Source organism: Lutjanus erythropterus, chromosome 23 (assembly GCF_056507025.1).
Source record: "Lutjanus erythropterus isolate fLutEry1 chromosome 23, fLutEry1.hap2, whole genome shotgun sequence".
Classification (NCBI taxonomy): domain Eukaryota; kingdom Metazoa; phylum Chordata; class Actinopteri; order Lutjaniformes; family Lutjanidae; genus Lutjanus; species Lutjanus erythropterus.
Window position 1 is genome coordinate 25555490 of NC_139339.1, and position 24066 is coordinate 25579555.

The window sequence follows — 24066 nt, forward strand, 5'->3', positions numbered from 1 at the left end:
GGCTGTGTGTGAGTGTGTGTGTGTGTGTGACCTCTGCCCGACACAGCTCCTGTAGTCCTTGCAGGGCGAGAGCAGCTGGAGTAGCCATGTCTGGTCTGGTGCACTGGTTCAGTGTGAGTGTAATGGCAGCCAACATGTCACCTCCATGCTGGTAAGGCCTGATACACACGTACACACATAGTATATAGCAATCTTCTAAATCACATCTGGGAAACTGATGTGGAAACATAACCTTAAAATGAGGTATTCAAGTAAAAAAGCGGAGATCATGGTCAGGAGTCTGGTGGCTTTGGAGAAAACAATATTTGGATTATGTAACAGTGGTTTCTTGTTGGAAATGCAGCAAGGTAACGGAGTGATAATATTCTAAATATAGCATACATTTAAACTGATATAGTTTTTTTTTAGGTGGTTAAAATGATGTCTCTCCTAACTGGGATTGTGAAGACCACCATCTACTGTAGCTAATACACTTAATATGGATAAATACCTCATACAACCACACTTGCAAAAAAATTCTAACTGTCCCTTTCAGATTGAAGCTAAAATTATTTACTTTGCACACAGTCAAGGAAAGCTGCATTATGTCCAATATTTGTGCTGGTCTGACCTCTCTCTGCAGATGTCCCTGAGGCAGGCAGCCCTGGCCAGGATCTGCTCCCACTGGGCGTCCCTCCCCACCACCACCCTACTGTCCTGCTGGCCCAGCAGACGCTGCAGCTCCGGGTAGATCCGATCCTTAAAAGGAAGGAACAGAGTCACTTACAAGCGAACAAAAAGACAGCGCAGGAAACGCATGAAATAACAAAGAGGGCCTACATGACCATTTGTTATTACAGACCTGTTTCTTCCAAAGAGCAGTCATGAGGCGCATTGCCACTGCTCTCAGCTTGGGGGCGCTGGCCAGCATGTGGAGAGTCTGCAGCACCATGGGAACACAGAGCTGGAACATTAAAGCACATGGTGCGTGTTAATGGTTAAGATCATATGAAACGAGCTTCCTGCATATCCTCACATCAGAAGAGATGAATTACGGCAGGCATGAGGGAAATAAATGAGAGGAGGAAGAAGAAGAAGAAGAAGAAGAAGAATTTTTTAGTTTTGCATTTTGAGAATAAAGTCTAAGAGCTAGGCATAACAAAATGATCAGAGGATGATTTGGAAAATAAAGTGAAAATGCCAATAATAATCAAAATGTTGAATAAAGTTGAAATATCATATTGGGAACAACGTTGAAATGTCGAGAATTAAGTTGAAATGGTGTGAATAAAGTTGAAATGCCATGTATTAAACGTCAAAAGAAGCGTCAACATGGCAAGTTGAAATGTCAATAATTATGTCCAAATGTCGAGAATTAAGTCACAATGTTGACTAAAGTTGAAATACCATGTTTAGAATAAAGTTGAAATGTCAAAAAAAGGCTGAAAAGTCAAAATGTCCAGAATAAAGTTTTGTTATTGAGAATGAAATCAAAATGTCAAGAATAACATTCTTCATGTAGAAAATGAAATTAAAATGTGGAGAATACCGTTGAAATGTGAAAAAAAAGACGAAATGTTCGGGAGAAAGTCAAAATGTTGAGAATAAAATAATAATACCGTTGCAAGTTTATTCTCAACATGGTATTTCAACTTTGTTGTGAAGTGCGGTGTGTTTATTTCATGTCACGACATCTTCATTGTAAAGTAGGACAGCGGAGGCCAGAGGTGTTCAGTACCTTGTGAGTCCCGAGGTTTGGCAGGCAGTTCAGCACAGCGTGAGCCTGGCCTGGATTCTTCTCCCTCCCCAGTTTGAACAACAGGACAGGAATCAGGGAGGGGACCTGCAGACACACAGGGGAGTTTGAATAAAGGAAACAACCAAGTGAAACAAGGGACTGTATCAAGCGTGTCAGAGTAGGAAATGAGTCCTAACTGGCAAAATATTCTCAGAGTGATGCATTGCTGGTCCTAAAACCACGAGAAACAGTGTTTTCTTAACAAAGGAAATGAGTCCTAACTGTGCTGATATTTAGGAGCGCTCCAGAGGTGTTCTTGGAAGTCATGTTGTTCTGGCAGAGATATTCCACAAGACGTTAGACGCTTTGGGAAGGACTGACAATAAAGACAATAAAGTTACAAAAAGATTTCTTTTTAAACTAAAGCCAAATAATATTTTAGACTGCCTGCATATGGGTTGCAGAAAGAGAAAGTACACACAACATTACACAACGAAAATGTGGCTCGGCAACAGTGGTGATTCTGTCAGAAACACCAATTAATTCAGTCCTATGTTTAACTTTACTGCTGCTCTTCTAGCTGTCATAAAGACAATGACTCAAAGGTCCTCAGTGAGAGCAGACTAGCACTTTTTTAACTCTTTGTGCCCCTGAATTGTCATGAAGAATATCTCAACTTAATTTCAACTAGCAAAATTTAATACAGGCTCTTATATCTTATTCATTTAACAACACAATATGTAAGTTCTGCCGCTCGGGCTTGCATCAAAACAATCATCAAGAAGTAACATAGGATCATAGGAGGTGTCTTAATTGTTAAATAAGCACCATGGCTGAAGAAAATCAGACAGATGAGGCCACTGTAATTAAGTTTTATTCATATTGTGTTTAGTAAGGTTTGCCTACTTCCTTTCTTACTTTCTGACGTATCCGACGTATCTCGGGTTTTGCTGGAAGTTATAGCCAGTAGTGGCTGGGAGGAAATGCTCCGTTAACCTTGAATAACTCCATGGTCCTCCAACACTATATAAGCTCCAAAGACTGACACAAACAACTCTGTCTCCCCTCCATTCAACCTCCCTAGCGCTCAATTACAAATGTACCTTCAGCGACTCTCTCAGTCCAAATCAGTCCAGCAGTTCACTTGAGCTCACTTCAGCTCCAACAACCCGACACAGAAGAAAAAAATAATACCATCCTGTCACCGTCCTCTGGCTCTGGTGGCTCAAACGTGTCTGGACATGTCCAATAAAGCTGCCTGACGGAGCGTCCATGTTTCAGGCTGTTCTTCAGTGTCAGGTTGTTGGAAGTGAAGTGGGCTAAAATGAACTGCGGGGCTGATTTGGACTGAGAGAGTTGCTGAAGGTAACTGACCATTAGGGATGGTGTGGGGAGGGGGAGGCGGTGTTGTTTGTGTGTCGGTTCAAGAGGCATATTTCAGGTCTCCCCAAAAAATTCTGAACCTGTGAATAACAGTTTAACGGTCTAACTCCTCAATTCAGTACTACACAGTTCTCAGGTTTTCAGCAAGTGTTTTCTATAATGTATAATGTGTTTAGAGGGAAAACTCAATTTTTCTTTGACATAGACTTCTAATTATTTGACTGCATCATTGTAAAATGTTAGTTTGGTATTCTTCAAGCTTCAGGGAGCACATTCTCCTACTGCAAAGAACCATATTTGTTGATGCAGAGCCAAACCTGTACATATGTGTAAACCCCAGCAGGGAGAGCTGTGGTGACAGTATCAATACACACAGATTAACCACTCCATGTTATAGACTGTCCCACCTCCCACTCTCATGGTCTGAACCCATGTCATGGACGTCTGAGTCCCAGCTCACTTACACTCTGATCCCCGCTGATCGATTAAAGCTTCATGGATACAAGAATGGAGCGGAATGAAGGACAACGCAGGGTTAACACTTTATTATTCCCTTTAGTGCCGAGGTCAAAAATAGGAACTAGTCAGGGTCCTTGGATGGATGGAGTCAACAGCTCTGCAGTGTAGCAGCCTTTAATTAACATAAAGCACTTACTGCTGCCCTGCACCTTGGCCGTTGCATAGCAACCACTTCACCTGCTCAAGAGGAAGAGAAAGAGCAGAGGACAAAGTAGAGGTTTTTCTTCAAGGTAACTCCCTGAAAAGTCTGTTGATGACCCTCAACCACAAACTTCAAATCAATAAAATATCATAAATAAATCAATAATAAATGACATAATTGTGAGTTTTATTACATCCACCTCTTGTAACAAAGAGACACTGCAAACTCACAAGGTGTTTGTTAGTGTAATCAGACAGATGTGAGGTGATGTGATACTGCAAGGAGGGAAATCCAATGGATTCAAATATGCCAATAACCCTCTACCATCGCATCAAACGACCGGCGCAAGTGGCACTCTGGGAGCAATTAGGCCAGCAGGGGAATACTCAGAGGCATCTAACGAGCCCGGGTAATGAGGAGCCTAGAGCACCATGTGATATTTCACATCATCTTCCGGAGCTGGTGACTCCATTTACAGTCCCAGAGGGTCAGAGGTAAGTCTGTAAGATTAAAACTCACTCTTTATACGACTGCAGAAACACAACAGCTGAAGGCAGGTAGGGTTTTTGCATTTTTAAGTTTCAAAGCCAATGTAAATGACTGTCTGTCCAAAACATGTAAAACACATCAACATATTGTAAATGAAATGATGAATTTAAGGATCCAATCCTGCTTTATATCTATCAACCAATACTCATCTATACTTCTCTACTTTCACTACTCACTGTTGCTGCCATTGATTTCTATTTTTTTCGACAGATTGCAGAGGCCGAACAAAGTCGTTGCTTTGCAATTTGCAAATGTCTCAAGTATTTGCACTGAAGTCCCAAATTCTAAACTTTGACTTTCAAGTCCTAAACAAGCCATGATGTAACAGTTTCCAGCCTCATTCGATTAAAAAGTTACTTAGGTGTTAGGCTAATGTTAGCTTAGCATTAGCTTGCCAGCTATGTTAATTCAGCCTCAACTTATCATTCTTTGAGCAACTTCAAATGCTGAACAAAGTTGGATGTTATCATTCACATACAGAAACCAAACAAAAAAAACGAAAAAATGCAACAGAAACACATTTTCTTTGGTGTAATTTTGTCCAATTGGAACTAAGTAACCTAACACTAGTTCTTCACAGTTCTCTCCTGCAGCTTGATTGGACGCTGTTGGATTGGATCAAACAAAGTGGATCTGTGGAATTAAGAGTCAACTTGAATGAAAGGTGTTAACGTTAGCTGATTCAGGAAATGAGGGGAAATGAGCGGTGTGGTGGATTCACATTTTTTAAATGACAGACTTTTTAATTTTTGGGCTTGAGGGAGGGTATCAAATATTTTCAAGTCAAAAGGCTCAAGCTTAAGTGAAGTCACAAGTCATTGGTGTTTCGGGCCAAGTCAAGTTACAAGTCTTTTTTGATATTGTCAAGACAAATCTAAAATCATGATAATTGTGATTCAAGTCTGACTCGAGTCCAACAGACTACTAGATTGTGAAAATCAAGTTGCAAGGATGATGTGGGTGATGAATGAGTCTAATGTTTGTACTTACTGACAGCTGTTACCTGTGAATGTATAAACAGTTGACCAATCATGGGGCTAAGAATAGGGCTGTTATCTCCCTACATAGCTAGCTAGCCATATCCATGAAAACTGCAAAATGGCCACTAAAACAGCAACAAGTGTTGATATGGTGAACACAACTGCACAGGTTGTTGTCAGCTTATACAAAAACAGCTCTAACAACTAAGACATTGACATATTCCTTAAATCGATCTTAAAAATCGTTTAAAATATGAGGTGCTCCTAGCAACCACTACTAAAGCTAAGAGCCTGTTTACACCTCGTATAAACATGAATGTGAAATACACCACAAAAAATGTGACGCTCCCCTGAGAAAAGAATTTTCAAATTAAATATCAAATTAAATACCTGCACCAGTGGCTAATAGCTAAGCTGCCAAGGTATCAGAAGATGAACTGTCTTCATTGTCTGATCAGTAAATACCTCTGACATATTAATGCTACGTCATCCAAAGCTGGATTTCCCCCCACTTCAAAACACGTTCCAGTGCCACTGGCTGCACCACTTTTGGTGCAAACACAGTTAACTTGAAGCCTGGCAAGATGGATTCGTGCATGAGGCATCCAGCTGCCTTGTAAGATAAATTCTGCACAGTATGCAATATTACAAAATGTAATAAGAACTCCCATCTCTCTTGTTTTTGGTAAATGTACACCCATGTATTGCAGTACTGTATTTATTATTATAGTGTGAAAATTCTTATGAGGAGGAATACTCAAACTTTTGTGGAAAATGGTTATTTTGCCAGGCAGGAAAAGGGCAGAACTAGCATCATTTGTGTTGCATATTTTAGTTTTAACTTAAGTCAGACATTCAAGTCATTTATTGAAGGCTCAGGAGGAAGAAGAAAGTGTTTTATCTGAGCGTGTCTCTGTGTCGTTAAGCCTGGTGGATTATCTACCTGGCAGGGGTCGGCTGCAGCGATGGCCTGGCTGGCGTTCAGAGCCAGCTGGCAGATGTCCTCCTGACCTGTGATGATGAGATGGGTCACGATGAGGCTGAGGGAGCAGAGCTGGCGCTGGCTCGACGACAGGGCCGAGCTGACGGACAGCAGCCAATCAGCCGCCGCTGCTGGGTCATCTGCCAATTTGCACAGGATGGACAGAGCCACGCTGAGCTCGTTGTACCAGGAGCTGAGAGGAAGGGCCAGTGGGGGAGGAGACTGAGTAACAGGAAAGACAGGAAGAAATTAAAGCAAATGTTTGTTTGTTCCTACATCTTTTCATTCAAACATATCCATGAAGATTTTTTTTTTTTTTCTTTTTACAGAAATGAAGCCTCCTCAGTGTTACCTGTTGGCGTTTATCTGTCTCTCTGCTGACGCTGCGGAGCAGGCGGTGGGCCAGGTCTTGGTTGAGAGTGTGAGTCCGCCGGTCAGCCAGCGCCTCGGTGAGGCCTGAGCAAGACAGGAGCTGCAGCACAGGAAGAACCAGGACGGGACTCAACCAGGGCGACAGCTCGGCCTGCTCGCAGACTAATGTCAGCGCTGTGAGACAGAGACCAGGACAGGCAAAAAATCCCATGAAGGCTACAGAACCCATGTGGACAAATTAGCTTGTAAAGCAAGAGAAAGTAGGAGAAAAAAATGAACTAAATTAGCAACAGAGCAAGAGTGGAGGACTTCGACGTGCCATCATGGGAAAATCTGTAGCAAGGAAGGATTATAGTAGCTGTAATTAGAATTTATAATGTATGAATAAATCACTTTTTATTTACCACATTTAAATGCAGAGCATGCTCAGACTTTAATGATCTCTAAGAAGATAGAAAACTGTGCTCTGGAACTAATTATAGGAAAACAGAACAAAGTAATACTCGTGCAATTTTGAGTTTTTAAGAATGATCCAGGAAATGATAACAACAGTATGCCATTAAAAAACAAGTGATATTAAGGGAAGAAATTAGTAATTTTTTGAGAAAAAGTCAGTGAGAAATGGGAAAAAGGAAAAAGCGTTTTCATTTTATTTATTGTTTTACAGTCATTTATTCTGACTTCAATTTGTTTTCAAATCACAAACGTGTTTTAATCTCCCCACTGTTTGTCTTAGCTGTGTCCACCACAGCTTCAAGAAACATCCTATCTTACTTTCACTTAGTTAATTATTAGTATGTCAAAAAAGATACAACAAATCCATTTCTTTGCATTCTTATATCTTATATCACCTGTCTTGAAATATTTTGTCCTTATTTTTGACATCTAATACAGTACAGAACAGTGACACTAACACTACTACCATGAATAAGCTGTCAGTGATGATTTTTAGTAAGAACTAATTCATAAGACAGTGTCTAGGACTGGATGTATTATCCTTAGCACCCAATAATAGATATAAATGTATTTACCCAGAGTGAGCAGGCCACTCTGCTGAGCTGCAGGGGCCTCCAGCAGGAGCAGGGCCACACCCATCAACAGCTCGTCCAATGGCAGCTCCTGCAAATAACGATAAAGGTTAAACATGAGCCCACATAATGTACTGTAGTGCGTGTTAAAAAGAAATAATCATCTAAAACGTTGTTCCAGTGTCACCTGTTGGCAGGCAGGCAGGAGCTGCTGTAATAAGTTGAGAAGAGGTCGACAGTCCCCGTTTAAGCTGAGGCAGTGCTGGCAGGCACAGAGCAGCTGCAGGAGCAGCCCGGCTCTCTCGGTCCTCCAGCGCTCTTCAGAGGCCACGATAAAGCCCTGGAGCAGAGCGTCCACGAATCCACGCAGCTCCAGCACCGCCTCCACGCTGTCCACCTGTCGGCACACAGGACGATAGCAACAACACCAACTCGTGACGCTCTTAGTTTTTACTCCACTACTTTCCCCTCACTTCCCTCTTGAATCCATGACACTAAAATCTACACATCAGTCCAGAAATCTCGGTATAGTTCTGGACTCAGACAATTACTAAATCAGCCTACTACCACCTTAAAAACATATCAAGAATTACAGGATTTCTGTCTAAACAAGATACAGAAAAATGTGTTAATGCTTTCATTTTCAGCTGGTTGGACGATTGTAACGGTGTCTTCACAGGTCTGAGTAAGAAAATCAATCAGACAGCTGCAGCTCATCCAGAACGCTGCTGCCAGAGTCCTCAATGACACCAAGAAAATGGAGCACATTACACCAGTTCTTAAATCACTGCACCGGCTTCCTGTGTGTCAGAGGACAGATTTTAAAATCCTATTACTTGCCTAGAAAGCACAAAACTCGGGCCTAAACACATCTCTGATTTACTTGTACGTTATGAAGCACCCAGACCCCTCAGATCATCTGGAACGGGTTTACTCAGTGTTCCAAAGATCAAAACCAAGCAAGGTGAAGCAGACTTTAGTTTCTCTGCTCCCCACCTGTGGAACAAACTTCCTGAATACCTGAGGTTGGTTGAAACTGTCAGCTCATTTGAATCAGGGCTTAAAACATTACTGGTTACTGGGTTTATTTTTGTGTGTTTTAAATGCAATGGGGTTGTAATGTTTTAACTCTTTATTGGCTTGCTTTTAGCTTTCGTTTTATGATCTGAAACATTTTATTTTAATGTATTTCCATGCTCCTGTAAAGCACTCTGAATTGCCTTGTGTCTGAATGGTGCTATATAAATAAACCTGCTTTGCCTAAAGGCGCTCAGCTAAACCATTTAGAGTATTACATTGAGCAAAGTTATATTTAATTGCTTGTAAATGTAATTTCTCATTTGTGTGGTATTTTTTCTTTTCAAAGTGTCATGGTCACGTTTTAAATTCAGTGCATCAATCACGTGTGGGCACTATGTAAAGGTATGTTGAACATTTTAATTTTTGCCTGCATTTCTTTATTACAATTACCTTAAAACGCAATTAATTTGAGGCAGTTATTAACTTCGGCCTCTTGTGGATTATTGCCTAAATGTACTCCATCATCAGTGCGTCACCTGCATGTGTGGCACCAGCTGACAGAGGCAGCGCAGCAGGCTGTCAGTCACCGGAGAGGTCTGCGCCTGGTCCTTGTTCTGGAGGCCCGAACCAGCTCCCGGACGTACGGGCACCAGCACCCTGATGAGACTGTGTCGCAGCAGGGCGTGCTGGGATTGCCTCTGAGGTTCACAGTACAGGTAGCGCAAGAAGGGGACCAGCATGGTGATGTAGGCCGGTTCATTCCTGCAGAATATGTACGCATAGAGGGTTAATAAGCTGCTCCAACTTAAGCCTTGTAAAGAAAATAATTCATACTGCATGTGCCGTGGTGTGTGTCTGTACGTATTTGTCAGTTGACTGTAGTGTGTGATGAGTTATTTCGCATGGGCTGCTGGCTTTGAAATGCACGCGGTGAAGGAGGGAGTGATTGGATGGAGGGTTCAAGGCCTCCATAGCAGTCATGCTAACCTGTCAGCAGTCTGCTGAATGAAGTCATCAATCTCCAGCAGCAGAGCGGGCCAGCAGTCCACTCTGTTCTCAAGGGCTGTGATGTACGGGTGAGGGCTGCTCCTGTAAAACAACGGGACAGAGCAAAGGCCATGTTCGCATCACAGATCCAGTCTCCCAGTTCAGTTTGAATCTCGTGCATGTGACCCAGACGTTACAAGATCTGCTGGATAAAATGTTAAGTAATCACAGAGGAAATCGCAATTCATTCCCTTGTGAGGGACACGAATCTGAGAACTGAATGTCATGGTAATCCATCTAATGGTTGTCAAGGGATTTCACTTGCGCACACACACCTTCACTCACCAACCTCATGTTGGCACTACAGGAGAAGAAGCCAGAGTCTTCAGGATACATGTGTTTACGTGAGCTAATATTCCACAAATAATCAAAATATTACTCCAAATAGAATAAAAATGCCTCATGGAACCACCTCAATCAAAAGAGACTGGCCTGATCAGCTCTAATCTGATGGAATTTTCAATTGAGTTGAGAGGACTGATGTAAACTTTTGCTGATCTGTTCAAAACGCCAATAATAGTGTCTTATAAGCATCACTTAATCTGATGGTTTATCTGTGGTTGGAATAAATATATTCTTTCTGCACATACTTGCCTCACACAGAGGTGAAATTAGGTGATTTATGTGTGAAGGACAAAAACAAGCAAAAGAAAACTGGTCTGTGGTTGATACAAGTTTTCTGTTGGGAGACTTTAAAAAGATTTATGGATTGATGAATGCCTCAATGGTTGAAAGGCTCAAAATAATGAGTTGTTCAAACATTTGTCTGAAAAGATGAACAAAGTCAGAATCCACCAAAACACCAACTAAATCAAAAAGTGCTGGAAAAAAGTCAAAACGGTTTATAGCCTTATAGGTGATCTATGGTAGACTACTCCTTCTTCTTCATTATAATACTACTTTTCCTCACTACATATCTATATGTCAGGCAGATTAGATGCCTCACAATGGGTGACAGCTTTGGAGCATATAAATGCACATCCGGGGAACTTGAATATCTGTACCAAAGTTAATGGCGGTCCATTTGATAGTTCTCGAGACATTTCACAATTTGTGACCATGAATCTAGTAGATGTTGACATACTGTAGAAGATATTCTCTAGATGGAAGCTACTTCTCAAGACTGTGGGGAATGAAAAAGAAATCTCTCCACAACTGCACATTACTGCTGCTGGATCTTGGTTAAAGTTTTGCCCTGGCTACAGCCCTGACCAAAAGTCACTAGAATTTATCCTCTGGGGACAAGGAATGTGCGCACAAAATATCACAACAATCTGTGGAAAAGTTGTTGAGATATTTCAGTCTTGATCAACATATACACCTTTTGATCAATACTGCTAGGATGACTAAAACCTCCCTGAGAAGAGAACTTCAATCTCAATGTTGTACACTGTAAATCAGGGTTTCTCCCTGTGCGCTGCAAGCCCAGTGGCTCACCAAGCCTAAGGTGACCCCTCACTGCGTCAGGGAATTTTAAAATGAAATCTTAAAATGCTTTTTACACAACAGTTGTAGTAGGAGGATTCTGTTGGAAACATAGATATAATGGTTGGAAAGATCAATAGTGCCATCTGTTGGTTAAAACCTGAATAAACTATAAAGAGGTACCTTCCCCTTCCAGCTTTATTTTGCAGTATAAACTGCAAAAGGGTGTCATCATATGGTCCATGAAGTCCACCTGGATAGCATCCGGTTTCAGAGACATTTCAGGCCGACTGTGGACCAGTCTGATCGCTGGCTTACATGCTGGGCGGTGATGTCCCTGATCCAGGCATATCTAATGCCGTGACATCAAGTTGCGTTTCTTCAGTGGTTGATTCTGTTTCAACTTTTTGCCACAGGCTGCTGCATTTTTCCAGCATGAATGAGAGGACTGGTGCTTTCACCACAATGTCTGATTTAGTCTGAATACAGCCTTAGGGATGAGGTTGGAGTTTGAAAAAAGCATCCTGATCACTTTTTTATATTTAATATTTAATTTTGGGTATCTCTCAATACCTAGTCTAATCCGATTACTTACTTACTTATATTTTCTTAGATGTTGATCAAATACATACCTGACAAACTTAAATAACAGCTGTAGCTACTTCATCTGACACATCTGATCCAAATTTAAACTATGAAGTCAATCAGCTGAATTATTGATAAATGGAGCGGGGCTGCAACTCACCATCATTTTCATTTTCGGTTAATCTGTTGACTACTTTCTCAACTGATCAATTACTTGTTTGGTCTACAAAATGTCAGCTTATGGTGAAAAATGTGGAAGATGACGTCCTAAAATGTCTTGCTTTGTCCACAACCCAAGGATATTCAGTTTAGTGTCATAAAGGAAAAAAGAGAGCAGAAAATACTCACATTTAAGCTAAATTTAAATGATTTATGCTGAATATTGACTTTTTTTCATTACAAAATGACTCCCACCAATTAATCGATTACTAAAATAGTCTGTGATCCATTTAATTATCAACTAATCATTGCAGGTCTAAACTGAAGAATGTCACTCCTGAAACTGGGGAGACGTGATCAGCTAGACAGAAGAGGTATCACTCTGCTGAAGTTGTTGGACCTACAAAAACTCCTATCATGACATCTCTAATATTCAAGTTATACTTTCATGATGTTCATGTTTGCTTATTATTTGCAATAAAATTCATCAGTCATTTAAAAGCTAGTTTCTCAATGCCACCATTGCCAGGTTTTCCCATCCTTCACCTGTCCAAGTCCTGCGTAAACAACAGACAGTCTCCATTACTCTTGAATTTGCAAACCCATTAAGTCCAGACAAAACACTGAGGTCAAATCCAAGGTGAGGTCTCTGTGTATTGTTAAGATTGAAGCCCACAGACAGGCCAGAGGTTAACACAACACCTCCATCAAGTCCACTTAGCCAGTGCGTTCCATCAATCAGCACATATCTAAGCGTAGGAAGGAAGTTCAGTGACTGAGCGTGTCTGTGCCCGTGACAGCCTGCAGCGTGGCCCAGACATGGACTACTCAGCCGCCACAGCCCCCGCCTCCTCCTGCTCTTTCTTCCCACTCTTCACATGGTGTAATCTGTCTGACCATCTCGCCCCCCCCTCCTCAGGTTCCCTGCGGCCGTCTCCGAACCCTCAGCTTCAATACAGCTCCCATCCATCAGCCTCTCACGCCGCTGCCCACTTTTCAGCTCCCACACAAAGGAAGAGGCAGGAAGTCGAGGCAGGGACCTTCCTTCCTTTTCGTTCAACTCCAAGTTCACAGCTGAATCACAGTGCTGGCAGATAAATGAGCCAGGTAGGATCTGTCTGCTGGAACGCTCAGCTTCCTGAACATGTCTGCAGGTTACACCAACTGAAATCTACGTTCAGGGCACAGACCAGATTTACGGTTTGAAAGCATGACAGCGAGCCAACACATGAGCGCATCACACAGTTGCTGCAGATTTGTTGGCTGCACATCCATGATATGAATCTCCCGTTCCACCACATCCCAAAGGTGCTCTGCTGGATTGAGATCCGGTGACTGTGGAGGCCACTGGAATACAGCGAACTCACTGTCATGTTCAAGAAACCAGTTTGAGATGATTTGAGCTTTGTGACATGGTGTGTTATGCTGCTGGAAGTAACCATCAGAAGATGGGGACACTGTGGTCATAAAGGGATGGACATGGTCAGCAACAATACTCAGGTAGGCTGTGGTGTTTAAATGATGCTCAGTTGGTACTAAGGGGTCTAAAGCGTGCCAAGAAAATATCCCCCACAACATTACGGATATTTTCTCCTTTTTTGGACCATTCTCTGTAAACCCTAGAGATGGTTGTGTGTGAAAATCCCAGTAGATTAGTTTCTGCAACACTCAGGCCAGCCTGTCTGGCACCAACAACGATACTGCATTGAAAGTCGCTTAAATCACCTTTCTTCCCCATTCTGTTGCTCAGTTTGAATTTGACCATGTCTACATGCCTAAATGCACCAAGTTACTGCCACGTGATTGGCTGATTAAATATTTGCGTTAACAAGCAGTTGAACAGGTGTACCTAATAAAGTGGCTGGTGAGTGTATATAATAAAGAAAAATAGTTATGCATAATTCCATTGCACATTATAATCTAACATTAATGATTATGTAAGCCACTAATGTGTTGTTTTAGATGGAATTTCTATTAATTAATAAACAGAAGAATACTTTGTGTTGTGCTGTACATTTCAGAAGGTGACTTGTATTTAAGGGAGAGCAGGGTACAGATGATTCTATACATCATGACATAATATATATTGAAAAAGGGTGTCATAATTCCCCAAATTCACATTTCAAAATGACTTTCAATTTAAAGGCCATGGTGATATTTGACATTTTGATTGTAACATTGTGAGACAATCTGTTAAGATCAACAGATGATTGGTTTTATGGCCTGACCACTTTCATTTACACTATAAAATTTCTTTGTAAAGATATGGTATCAAGTGTGATATAACAGGCGGCAAGCTACGCTGTGTCCTCTTCAATGTGGTTTTCTTTTGGACACACACCAGATGCCGCGAGTAGGCAGGGATGGACACAAAAAAATACTGGGCGAATGGCAGATTCTGCCTTTTGATTCGATTCTTGCAAGTGAAAGCTCATTTCAATCGATTTTAAATTTATTATTACAATTCTGACACCCCTAATACTGAACAGTAGCCAGTAACAGTTCTAGATTAGATTTGCTGTCATTTAGGATGACAGGAGAAAGATATTCATGTTTAGAAAAGATGATAATCACCAAGGACAATCAGGCAAAAGTTTACAGCAGGATGCATGACAATCTTCAAACTAACATTTTCACCAACTCACATGTGGGAGTGCTAACATTGTTTCAGAGCAGCCACAATGACAAGGTTGCCTGCAGGCATTTTTTGTTTATCAGTCTTGTGAGCGCAGTCATCGGCTGATACCAGTTATCTCAAAATGCCAGATGATCCGCCTGATTAACTGGTCTATCACTACTTACAATCAGTCATTTCCCCTTATAAAATGCACAAATGAGGGTTTAGTCCGGAATAGCGTGGACCAAAAAAGAAAGGCAAACTGTTTGGAAGATGAGATCATGGTGATGGTAGAAGAGATTGAAGCCAGACAACATGTATTATTCTGTGGACTAAATACTTGGTTGTCCAACACATAATTGCAATCATATTGCTCATGAAGCTAATGCATAGTTCACCACAGGCTTGGACATTTACTTAGAGATAAGAACACTTCCATGTCAAAGTAAGGCTTTATAAAGAACTACTTATACATGGTTTTCTGCCAAAGTCATACTTTAGATCAAAATTGATCTGTCTGTTTTATAAATGAGGCTATAAGTGAGGTCCCAGTCCTTTCTAATCACTAGGGCTTGCATCTAACCTCCTTACTTTTTGGTACCAACCAGTACTGTACATAGTTTGTCCACCAATAAGAACTGGCGTGTTGATTTTTCAGTTGGAAAAGGTCCTGCTCAGTGCACGACTTGGCCTGGATTTTTTAATGTCCAAATTTGAGGGATCTCTATCAATAACGTTTATCTTCCAAAATTAATATCAGCTGTAATCACCGACAGCTGTATGCAGGGAGGGGATCATGTAAACACTTCTGTGTGTGTGTGTGTGTGTGTGTGTGTGTGTGTCTGTGTGTATGGACCTATAGCTTGTCCGCAGATAATATTGATTACTACAGGACCGATCAGCCTAATTTTTTTTGGGGAATATTCATGACTGTATGCTGAAAGACCTCTGTGATTCAGGATTTTTGAAAAACCTTGAAAATTATCTTTTGTGGCTCCCTGCTGGTGATAGCCGTGGCCACAGGCTCTATGTTTTCAGGTCATCCCATCCTTCTGAACATGATATCTCAAGAACATCATGAAGGAATTTCTTCAAACTTGATACAAATGTTCACTTGGACGTAAGGATTAACTGATTACATTTTGGTGGTCAAAAGCCAAGGCCACAGTGACCTCACTAAACACATTTTTGGCCAGAACTCAAGATTTCGTCCACTAATTATGACAAAATTACACACATGTAATGGGAAAAAATGATGAGGTAATGACATTTTACATACAAAAGGTCAAAGGTTAAGTTGATTGTGACATCAAAATGTTCAGCTCTCCATCAGTCCTCTGTCCTCCTCTGTAAAAATTAAATAAAGACAGCATAGACAAATAAAGACAAATAAAGACAGCATGTTTCTACTTGGAAATTATTCACTGAAATCACTGGAGAACTTCCATTTTGCTAAAAAATACACTGAATACCTTCTATTAAATTCCTTCAAAGTTAAAGGTCAATATAGTGGTGAGTTCCATATCAAATTCCATCAAAGTCATCACTACTCATAGACTCATAGACTCTAGACTTTGTAAACTTTTGACTGGTTGGTGGCAAAATTCTATTTTTTCTATGCTTTTCATACTTCTTAACTGGCCACTAGGGAGTGCAAGTGATCAATAACTGCTTCAGTTTGAATATTTGTTTCAGCTCGGGACAACGTATGTGGAGGTCATGTTAATGTTGCTGGAAATCTGCAAATCTTTGGCTGCGTCTGCCAGTTGTGGCGACATTGCAGTAGGTGCTTCACCATCTGTTGCCTGGCAAGGCCCTGTACTCTACAAAATTTTCTAGTTATTACTGAATATATTAAAATACTAAATATTGGCCAGAAGAATCCAATATCAGCCATGTTATAGTGATGGCTATATCTAAGATTTTCTATTGACATGTCTTCACCTGTTCAGCTGTGATTGCTATTGCTGCTAATGCTAACTACCCAGGTTTATTATAAACAAGTCAAAACACAAACACATGAGATTCAACAAAAAGAAAAAGGGTTCGATAAAAAGGCTACAGGTTGAATATCTATTGACTCATTGGAACACAGACACATTTCAATATAAATATGTGGATTTCATTTGCTTGTACCTGAGCAGGCAGGCCAGATAAATTGAGTATGTGGGAAAGCCTGCAGGGGACACTCCGGACAGACTCCACCACTACAGCCAGACTAACGGCACATGAGAAATGAGGTGGTGTGGCGGACTGAACCTTCCCTGATCCTGCTGGGGGCTGAAGTGGCTCACAGTCTCAGGAGCAGATTGCACAGGGCAGCGGCGAGCAGACGGTCAACAATGGGCACCAGTATGCATCCTCCATTAATCCCGCAGCATTTACAGTTACCCAGCGGTGCCAGGCCCGACGACCAATGGCAGGCCAGACTGCCAGGCCAACGGCGCCACCCTGCTGCCCTCAACACATTCATCTTCCCACCAGGGAGGTTCAGGCCGCCAGACAGAAGCAGACAGCAGAGACAGCGATGAAGACAGAATGAGAAAGAAAGGGACAATGGGAAGGAGGAGAAGACTGTAGGAGAGGGAGAAAGAAGGGATAGAGATGTGGAGAAAGATAGGTTAAGCAGTAGTGAGGGGGAAAAAAAGGTGGAAAGGGTGTCAGAGGCAGACAGGGAGACATTGAAAGCAGGAGGAAAGGAAACATGAAGGAAAAGGAAAAGAAAAAAGACAAAGCAGCTCAGTCTTTTTATCACCCGCTGTAACTGATTAAGGAGGCCCCATGATCCTGGCAGAGGTGCAGATCTAAGACTGGAGGAGGAGGAGGAGAAGGAGGGGGAAAAGGAAGAGGAGGAGGGACACTAAACTATATCTGCCTGGGGATATTCAACCAGTTAGACTGACCTGGACCACAGAGTAACAGCCTCACTATCAAATTGCAATTGTATCGTCTGTATTATAAAATCAAGACTGTTCTCTTCCAATGAAATATCTGTCAGCTTTAGCCTGCCTTTTTTATAGATCTATCAAAAGCACTTCATACAGTTGATCATCACAAAGGTTATGCAGGATTGACCTTAATGGAAATGACTGCCACTGGTTTCAGAATTATTTGTCTGAGAGACTTCGATGTGTGAAGACGGAGACTGTCAAATCTGTGTGCTTGTAGTCACAAAAGGTGTTCCACAAGGTTCACTTTTTGGTCCTCTCCTCTTTTTATATTAATGATATTATCTCTTCATTGAAGGGCTGTTAAGTTCATCTTTATGCTGATGATACATTTGTGTATTGTGCTGCTGATTCTGTACAAGTAGCCCATGAGAATCTGCAACTTGAATTCAAATAAAACAAAACAGTGTTTTGCTGTTTCATAGAACCAGATGTTGATTACAGTAGTATGCATAAATCCACCGTGACTGGATCTAACATTGAGAGAGTTACTGAGTATAAATTCAGACCAGCAACTCATGACATGTTCATAAACCACTCTCTTGTAGGGGGGTCTGGGGGAATCCTCCCCCTAGTACTAAAGTAAAAAGTATTAAGTAAGATACTACAGTAAAAGCAAAGTTACTTTATTTAGTATCATTCTATCATTCTGCCCTAAAATTTATTACTGGTGATGGGTACAGCACTCACCATGTTATCCTTTATGGTAACTTGGGTTGGTCCTCTAAGGCATGGGGCAAAAAAAGCATTGGTATTTGTTTATCTATAAAGCCCATCTCACAGATGCTTGATCGAAACTCTGGACTCTTAAAAGTCTCCTGAACACGCTCTGAATTCGGAAACTTTTTTTTTTTTTTGAAGTGTGCAGAATTCTTGTAATGAATGTGTAACTGTTTTAATTGGGCTTGACTATTTTCTGTGCTGTCGTCTATTTATTTTTGACTTTTGAAACTTATTGTAAATGAGGGTGGTCTCAATGTTTTTTTGACTTCAAATAAAGGTTTGATGATGGTTCATTGAAAGAACAAGAACAGACTATCTCCTTGTTTCACCTGGAACTTTTACAGCTCTTTTTGTCAGTTCACAAAATTAAATACTAAATTATTTTGCTGAATTAAGTTAAAGCCTCAGCGTACTGTATCACAGTGTGGAGTAGAGAAACACAAGCAGTCAGACAATCAGACCACTTTTAAGTAAGCAAGTTGTTTATCCAGACAAATGAAATCAATCTGAATGGAAGTGCATCCAAAATGTCCATAATAATCCCTCATGAGCCTTCTTCCCGACAGAAAAAGCACAGGTGCTACTAATAATATTAACCATGGCTCTGCTCTGTTTAAGTGTCCCACTAAGCCATGACAATGTGACAGTGAGTCAACATGAAGAATACCAGTTCCCTGAAACTGAAGAAGCTAAATGAAATTCAGCCACCATTCATTTAATCATTTACACCAGTTTGTTTCCAACAGCGGCACGTCCCCAACTATGGTTTTATGGGACCTACTGTGTGAACAAAACAAAATATTTGATTTTATGTTCTGAATTCCTCACGTTTTTGCTCAGACTTTTATTTTGAAAGTACACATTGTTTCATCCTTCCTCGGGTGGGGTATATTTCTCTATTAAAAGGTTTATTTCTGACTTTACCACTTTAATTCTATTTCATTTTCCACCTTATTTAACTGTTTACTCAAAAACTAATTTAATTACTGCTCACCCTGCTTTTCCCCTCATTTCCTGTCTGATCTGTTGACTTTCTTCATCAGCATTATACTTTATAGAGTCACCCGAAAACACAACATGCATTTTGGATTTTTTCCATAAATATATTCACCCACGATTCAGTTTCACATCCATCGATGGATCGAAACCAGCGTGGTACTGAATGACATTGACACCAACCAGGTGCACTTAAAATATTCTACTAAACAGCTGCATAAGTTGGCCTGTACATCAAACAGGAGACTCTGTTAGAGCATTAACTTGGCCTGAAAAGTTGAGCTCAACAAGGCACAAGCTCAACAAAAACTGAAACCGACCCGCATCAGAATATTTCAGCCCAAACCCAATTACTGACCAATATTCTTATTAACAAGGTTTCCTCTATGCACCAAACAGTAGGGGTTGGCAGTGACGGCGACAATCCATGGAGGGAGCTGGAATTGGCAATGACTAAATTGGCAAATAATAATAATAATAATAATATAATAATAATATAGCCTGAACCCAACGTGAAATATGTGAGAAACAAGGCCTGACCCAACCCACACCCGATGGGTTCCAACGGGGTTAATCACGGATGTCGTAGTCATCTCAGACTAATTAAAAAGAATAAATATGCCAAAATAGGTCACAGTGTCCATCCAAATAAATTCTCTGTGTGGGAAACACTGCTAAGTGTAATAGTTCATTCACATGGTGTTGGAATAATGGGAAAAATAAATTCCCGACTGGAAAAATTCACATGAATGCCCCCTCAAGTCGAACAATAAATCAGAAAATTTAGTTGCTGGAGTTACTGAGTTGCTGCCTGCTGACATCATATGTGCAGAAAAGTAGTGGACAAGAGTAAATATTTGGTTGATAATCTTCTATTAATTCAAATATTGCATGTAGTTTTGGTCACATGTAGTTTGTAATATAGTATTAAATTTTAAGCGTTTGTTGTTGTTAATTAGAAATGTTATTTATTAGTAATAACCCTGAAAACAAGTCCCCTGCTCTACGGTTAATACCCTCTAGTCTAGTAGCATCCATGTTGTTTCCACTTTACGACTTAAAAGCACATGAACACACCAAAGTCAGAAAAACAACTTCCCGTTGAGGAAACTGGAACCACCCAAGGATGTCCCAGCCCTTAAATCACCATTTCGTGATTCTGGAAACTCTGCAACTCACACCGAAACTGTCTAGATGAAGACTATCTAGAGGAAAAATATGTATGTTTGATTTTGGAGTGAAGGAAGTGTGTGTATATGATAAAGACTGACCTGATAGAGTAGGGACAGGTGAAGTGTGTGTCTTTGTCTCTCTGGTCTGCCTGCATCTGTAGCAGCCGTCCAATCACCTTTATCAGCCCCTGGACATTTCTGTTCACAGTTCAAGTCAAAAACAGAACACAGAAAACATCAAGAAACACTCAAACCACAATGAAAGAGGAGCTAACCTTTTGGCCTTTTGGGAAAATTAGCTTATTTGTTTACATTATGATATGACTGCTTAGTATTAAGTCTGGAGACTGAAGCAAGCTGGCCTGGCTCTGTCCACAGTTCAAATATACATGTACAATATCTCTAAAGCTTACTGACTAACATGATGTAACTTATTTGTTTAAGCAAACAAAAATCTAGAAATGACAGCTTGGGGTTTGGGGGTAGCTATGTAGCAGAACTAACTCTAAAAAAAACACCTTCTAACTTCTCACTGACAAAGAAACCCCAAAAAGTTTTCAGCTATTCCTTGAAACTTTCAAACAACATGAGGAGAATGTTTTACTGTCTGACAGGCAGGAGAGTCCTTCAAAACTGTGAAAAAATAACTAAACCAGGTTGATTGATGTGTGTAGGCTCTGGTTAAAAACATGAATGCTGTCTAGTCGGTATTGTCCTTCTCATTGCCTTCAAAATGCATCTCATTGTCCTGCGGAAGATGTCCATGAGACATGCTTGAAAGGTCTGTGAGCTTACTTTTGGTTAATCTTTTCTTTTGGTCAAGAATTATTTTGCTCAGTTTTTATACTTCTTTAAGTATTGAGAAAGTTTCTTTTTGGTGTTGGTAATGAACATTGTGTGGCATCAAATTATTTCAAATAATACCTAATCCTAGTTGTGGTATGCTGCTGTTAAAGTATATGCATATTTTTTCTTTAAGATGGCATTGATTGATTTTTTGGCCACTTGGGGGCAGCACAATAACCTGCAAAACAAGATCTGACACATTATCACCCTATAAAGGTGTCGTGACAAACTGGCTAGCAAACCATGGCTCTTTTATGAACACAGAGCAACGTTAGCATTCATTTGTCATGTTTGTGTCCATCTGAAGAATACAAGTCCAGTACTCACACTCTTTTAGCTCGGGTTTGGTCTCCACCTGCTCCTGAGGAAAAAAATTTAACTCTGTCTTTTGCTAAATGTTCCAGTACATTTACCAGCTAGCACAGGTGGGGACAAGTTGTAGTTTTGCAAGTCACAAGTAAGTCTTAAGTCTTCGCTTTTCTTTGTGCCACCTAAATTTAACTGTTGGACAAAACCGGAAGTTATTGTGTCTGTAATTTTCAATCTGCATGTTTTGCATACTGCTGCTAAATTTTTGTTGACTATCTTGAAGTTTTTGTACATAAATGAAATTATCTTTGGTATATTTTTTTCCAACAGAAGCTCAGTAAGATAATGTTAGTTGTTCATGGTTCTCTCTTGCAATTTGATTGGAAGCTGTCGAATTGTTTCAAACAAAGTGGATCTGGGGAATTAAGTGTGGACTTTCTGAGAGTGAATAGTAATGCTAGTTGATTCAGGAGGTGAAGGGCAATGAATTGACCGACAGATACACACTTTTTAAATGATACACTTTTTAATATTTAGGCTTTGGGAAAGTATCAGTAAGTCCAAGTGAAGTCATGAGTCACTGGTGTTAAAGTCTAAGTCGAGTTGCAAGTCTTTTTTGATTTTGTCAATTTTAGTTTTAATTCACCAAGTTTACGACTTGAGTCCAAATAATGTTACTCAAACCCACACCTGTGCTGGGCAGTCTCCTACTGTGTCTGTTGTTTTGTTCTGAGCAGGTAGTGGGTTTGTTAGAGCCTTTCACAGAAACAGCTGCTGCTCCTGTTGGAAGCCAGGTTGATGAGAGCTGTGAGAATAAAGTGAACAGTAAAATTTGGGGGCTGTAAAAACAAAACTAAAAGCTAAAATATGTTTTAAAAACACACACAAAAGCTGAAGCAAACTGCTGAGTTGATATTTCTTTGTGGGTTCGTCACTGCAAGCGGCTCCTTTCACATAAACATATACACAGTCAATTGATCTTTTGTTAATAAATAAAAATATTGCCAGCTATTTTTGTCCCAACAACCATTGGCAAAAAGGTCATTTCAAATGCTGCCTCAACATTTTCCACATAAGATGAGTCACATTATTTTGAATAGAAAAGGTCACTTTGCAGTTAGACTTGATTCTCCTGCTCTGATGGTCGGGACATGAGAAACATTAATGGATCCAAGTCAGAAGGGGGGACGAGGACAATGTGGCAGTGCACTATTGGTAAAAGCTTAGTTATGCTTCTGCACAGAGGTGCTGTGTTACGTTCAGTACATACTGTGTGTTGGTTTTGACTGAATTTGTTTGATTTAGCCTCAGTCCTAATCTCCAAGTCCATATGAATTTTAGTCATGAAAGTAAGGGCATATTTGAATTCTGATTTAATTCAAACTGGCTCTGATGTTCTTACCCTTACTCTGACTTAATCCCACTCCTCATGCCTAAACCTACCCAACCCAAATGACTCAGACCAATGAAGGAAATGAGTACTAGCAAATCAGAGTCAGAGCAGAGCAGGTCATGACTTCACTCTACTGGAAAAAAAACTGTACCAGGTACCAAGCTTAGTCCACTGTTAGCACAAGGAAAGGACTTGGGAGAGGTCAATTATAAGGTGTTCAAAAAGTTATTTTTGCATACAGGAATGGCCCAAAAAATGCAAAAGGGTTACATCAAAACACAAACATAAAGTTGGATTCAGGAACGTTCACCTGCAAGATGAATCAGTTCTACTTTAACTTTTGTAGCTCTCCCTTCAAACCCATGGGGTTCTATTGATGGACCCACCACAATGAGTTTATAGTCATGATGCTGTCACTGAGACTGTGTGTGAGTGTTACCTGGCAGAGGGCAGCAGGTTGAGGACACTGTTGAGGACGTATTGCAGGTCTGCGTGGCCTTGATCCACCAGCAGCACCACGGCGTCGCAGCAGGTTGAACGCACCAGGGCGCAGTCACTGCTGCACTGCTGCCACAGAGCCTCCAACGCTGGACCCTGGTAAACAGAAACAACACACAAGAATGAAAATAACTCTTATGTAAGTGGAGGTATTCAGTTGAGACAAAGAAGGGACAAAAAATAGGTCCTTCTCTGTAATGCTTGGTGATGCCTCCTCTTCTTGTGCTTCTATATATTTGTGGGGTCCCCCAAGGATATATTTTGGGTCCCCTCTTGTTTATCCTTTATATGCTCCCCCTGGGGAGATTTCTATGTTGACGACTCCAAATTGTATGTCCTGATAAAGCCTGGTTATCTTGTTTATATCTCAAGTTCTGGATCTTATTTGTTTAAATTATATATTGCCAGCATTTTACCAGGCATATGCTGGTAAAATACACATGTGGCGAGCAGATTTGCTTCACTCACCAGCCAAAAAACAACAAACAAACAAACAAAAAAAGGCAGTCTATTGAGTGGCTGCCGTTTTAAAGGCCTAATGAAATAGATTATTTAACTTTAACTTTCTTTGGAATTAACCTTTACTTAACCCTTAGGTTAAGTTAAGCAAAGTTTCATTGAGAGTTTAGGCCACAAAACACATTATTTTAATGACT

General features: G+C 40.6%; 1 protein-coding gene across 1 annotated transcript in view; it reads right to left on the reverse strand.

The window, feature by feature from the left end:
- Positions 1-24066, reverse strand: part of focad (focadhesin) — a 58977-nt gene that overhangs the window by 25330 nt on the left and 9581 nt on the right. The window contains exons 4-15 of the mRNA XM_084712641.1: positions 23352-23506; positions 20464-20562; positions 9680-9781; positions 9229-9454; positions 7860-8069; positions 7676-7763; positions 6625-6818; positions 6234-6494; positions 1718-1822; positions 842-943; positions 611-738; positions 32-158 (exon numbers count right to left, since the gene is read on the reverse strand). Of these exons, the coding sequence (XP_084568767.1) occupies positions 32-158; positions 611-738; positions 842-943; positions 1718-1822; positions 6234-6494; positions 6625-6818; positions 7676-7763; positions 7860-8069; positions 9229-9454; positions 9680-9781; positions 20464-20562; positions 23352-23506 (1797 nt within the window). The remainder of the gene's footprint in view (positions 1-31; positions 159-610; positions 739-841; positions 944-1717; positions 1823-6233; positions 6495-6624; positions 6819-7675; positions 7764-7859; positions 8070-9228; positions 9455-9679; positions 9782-20463; positions 20563-23351; positions 23507-24066) is intronic.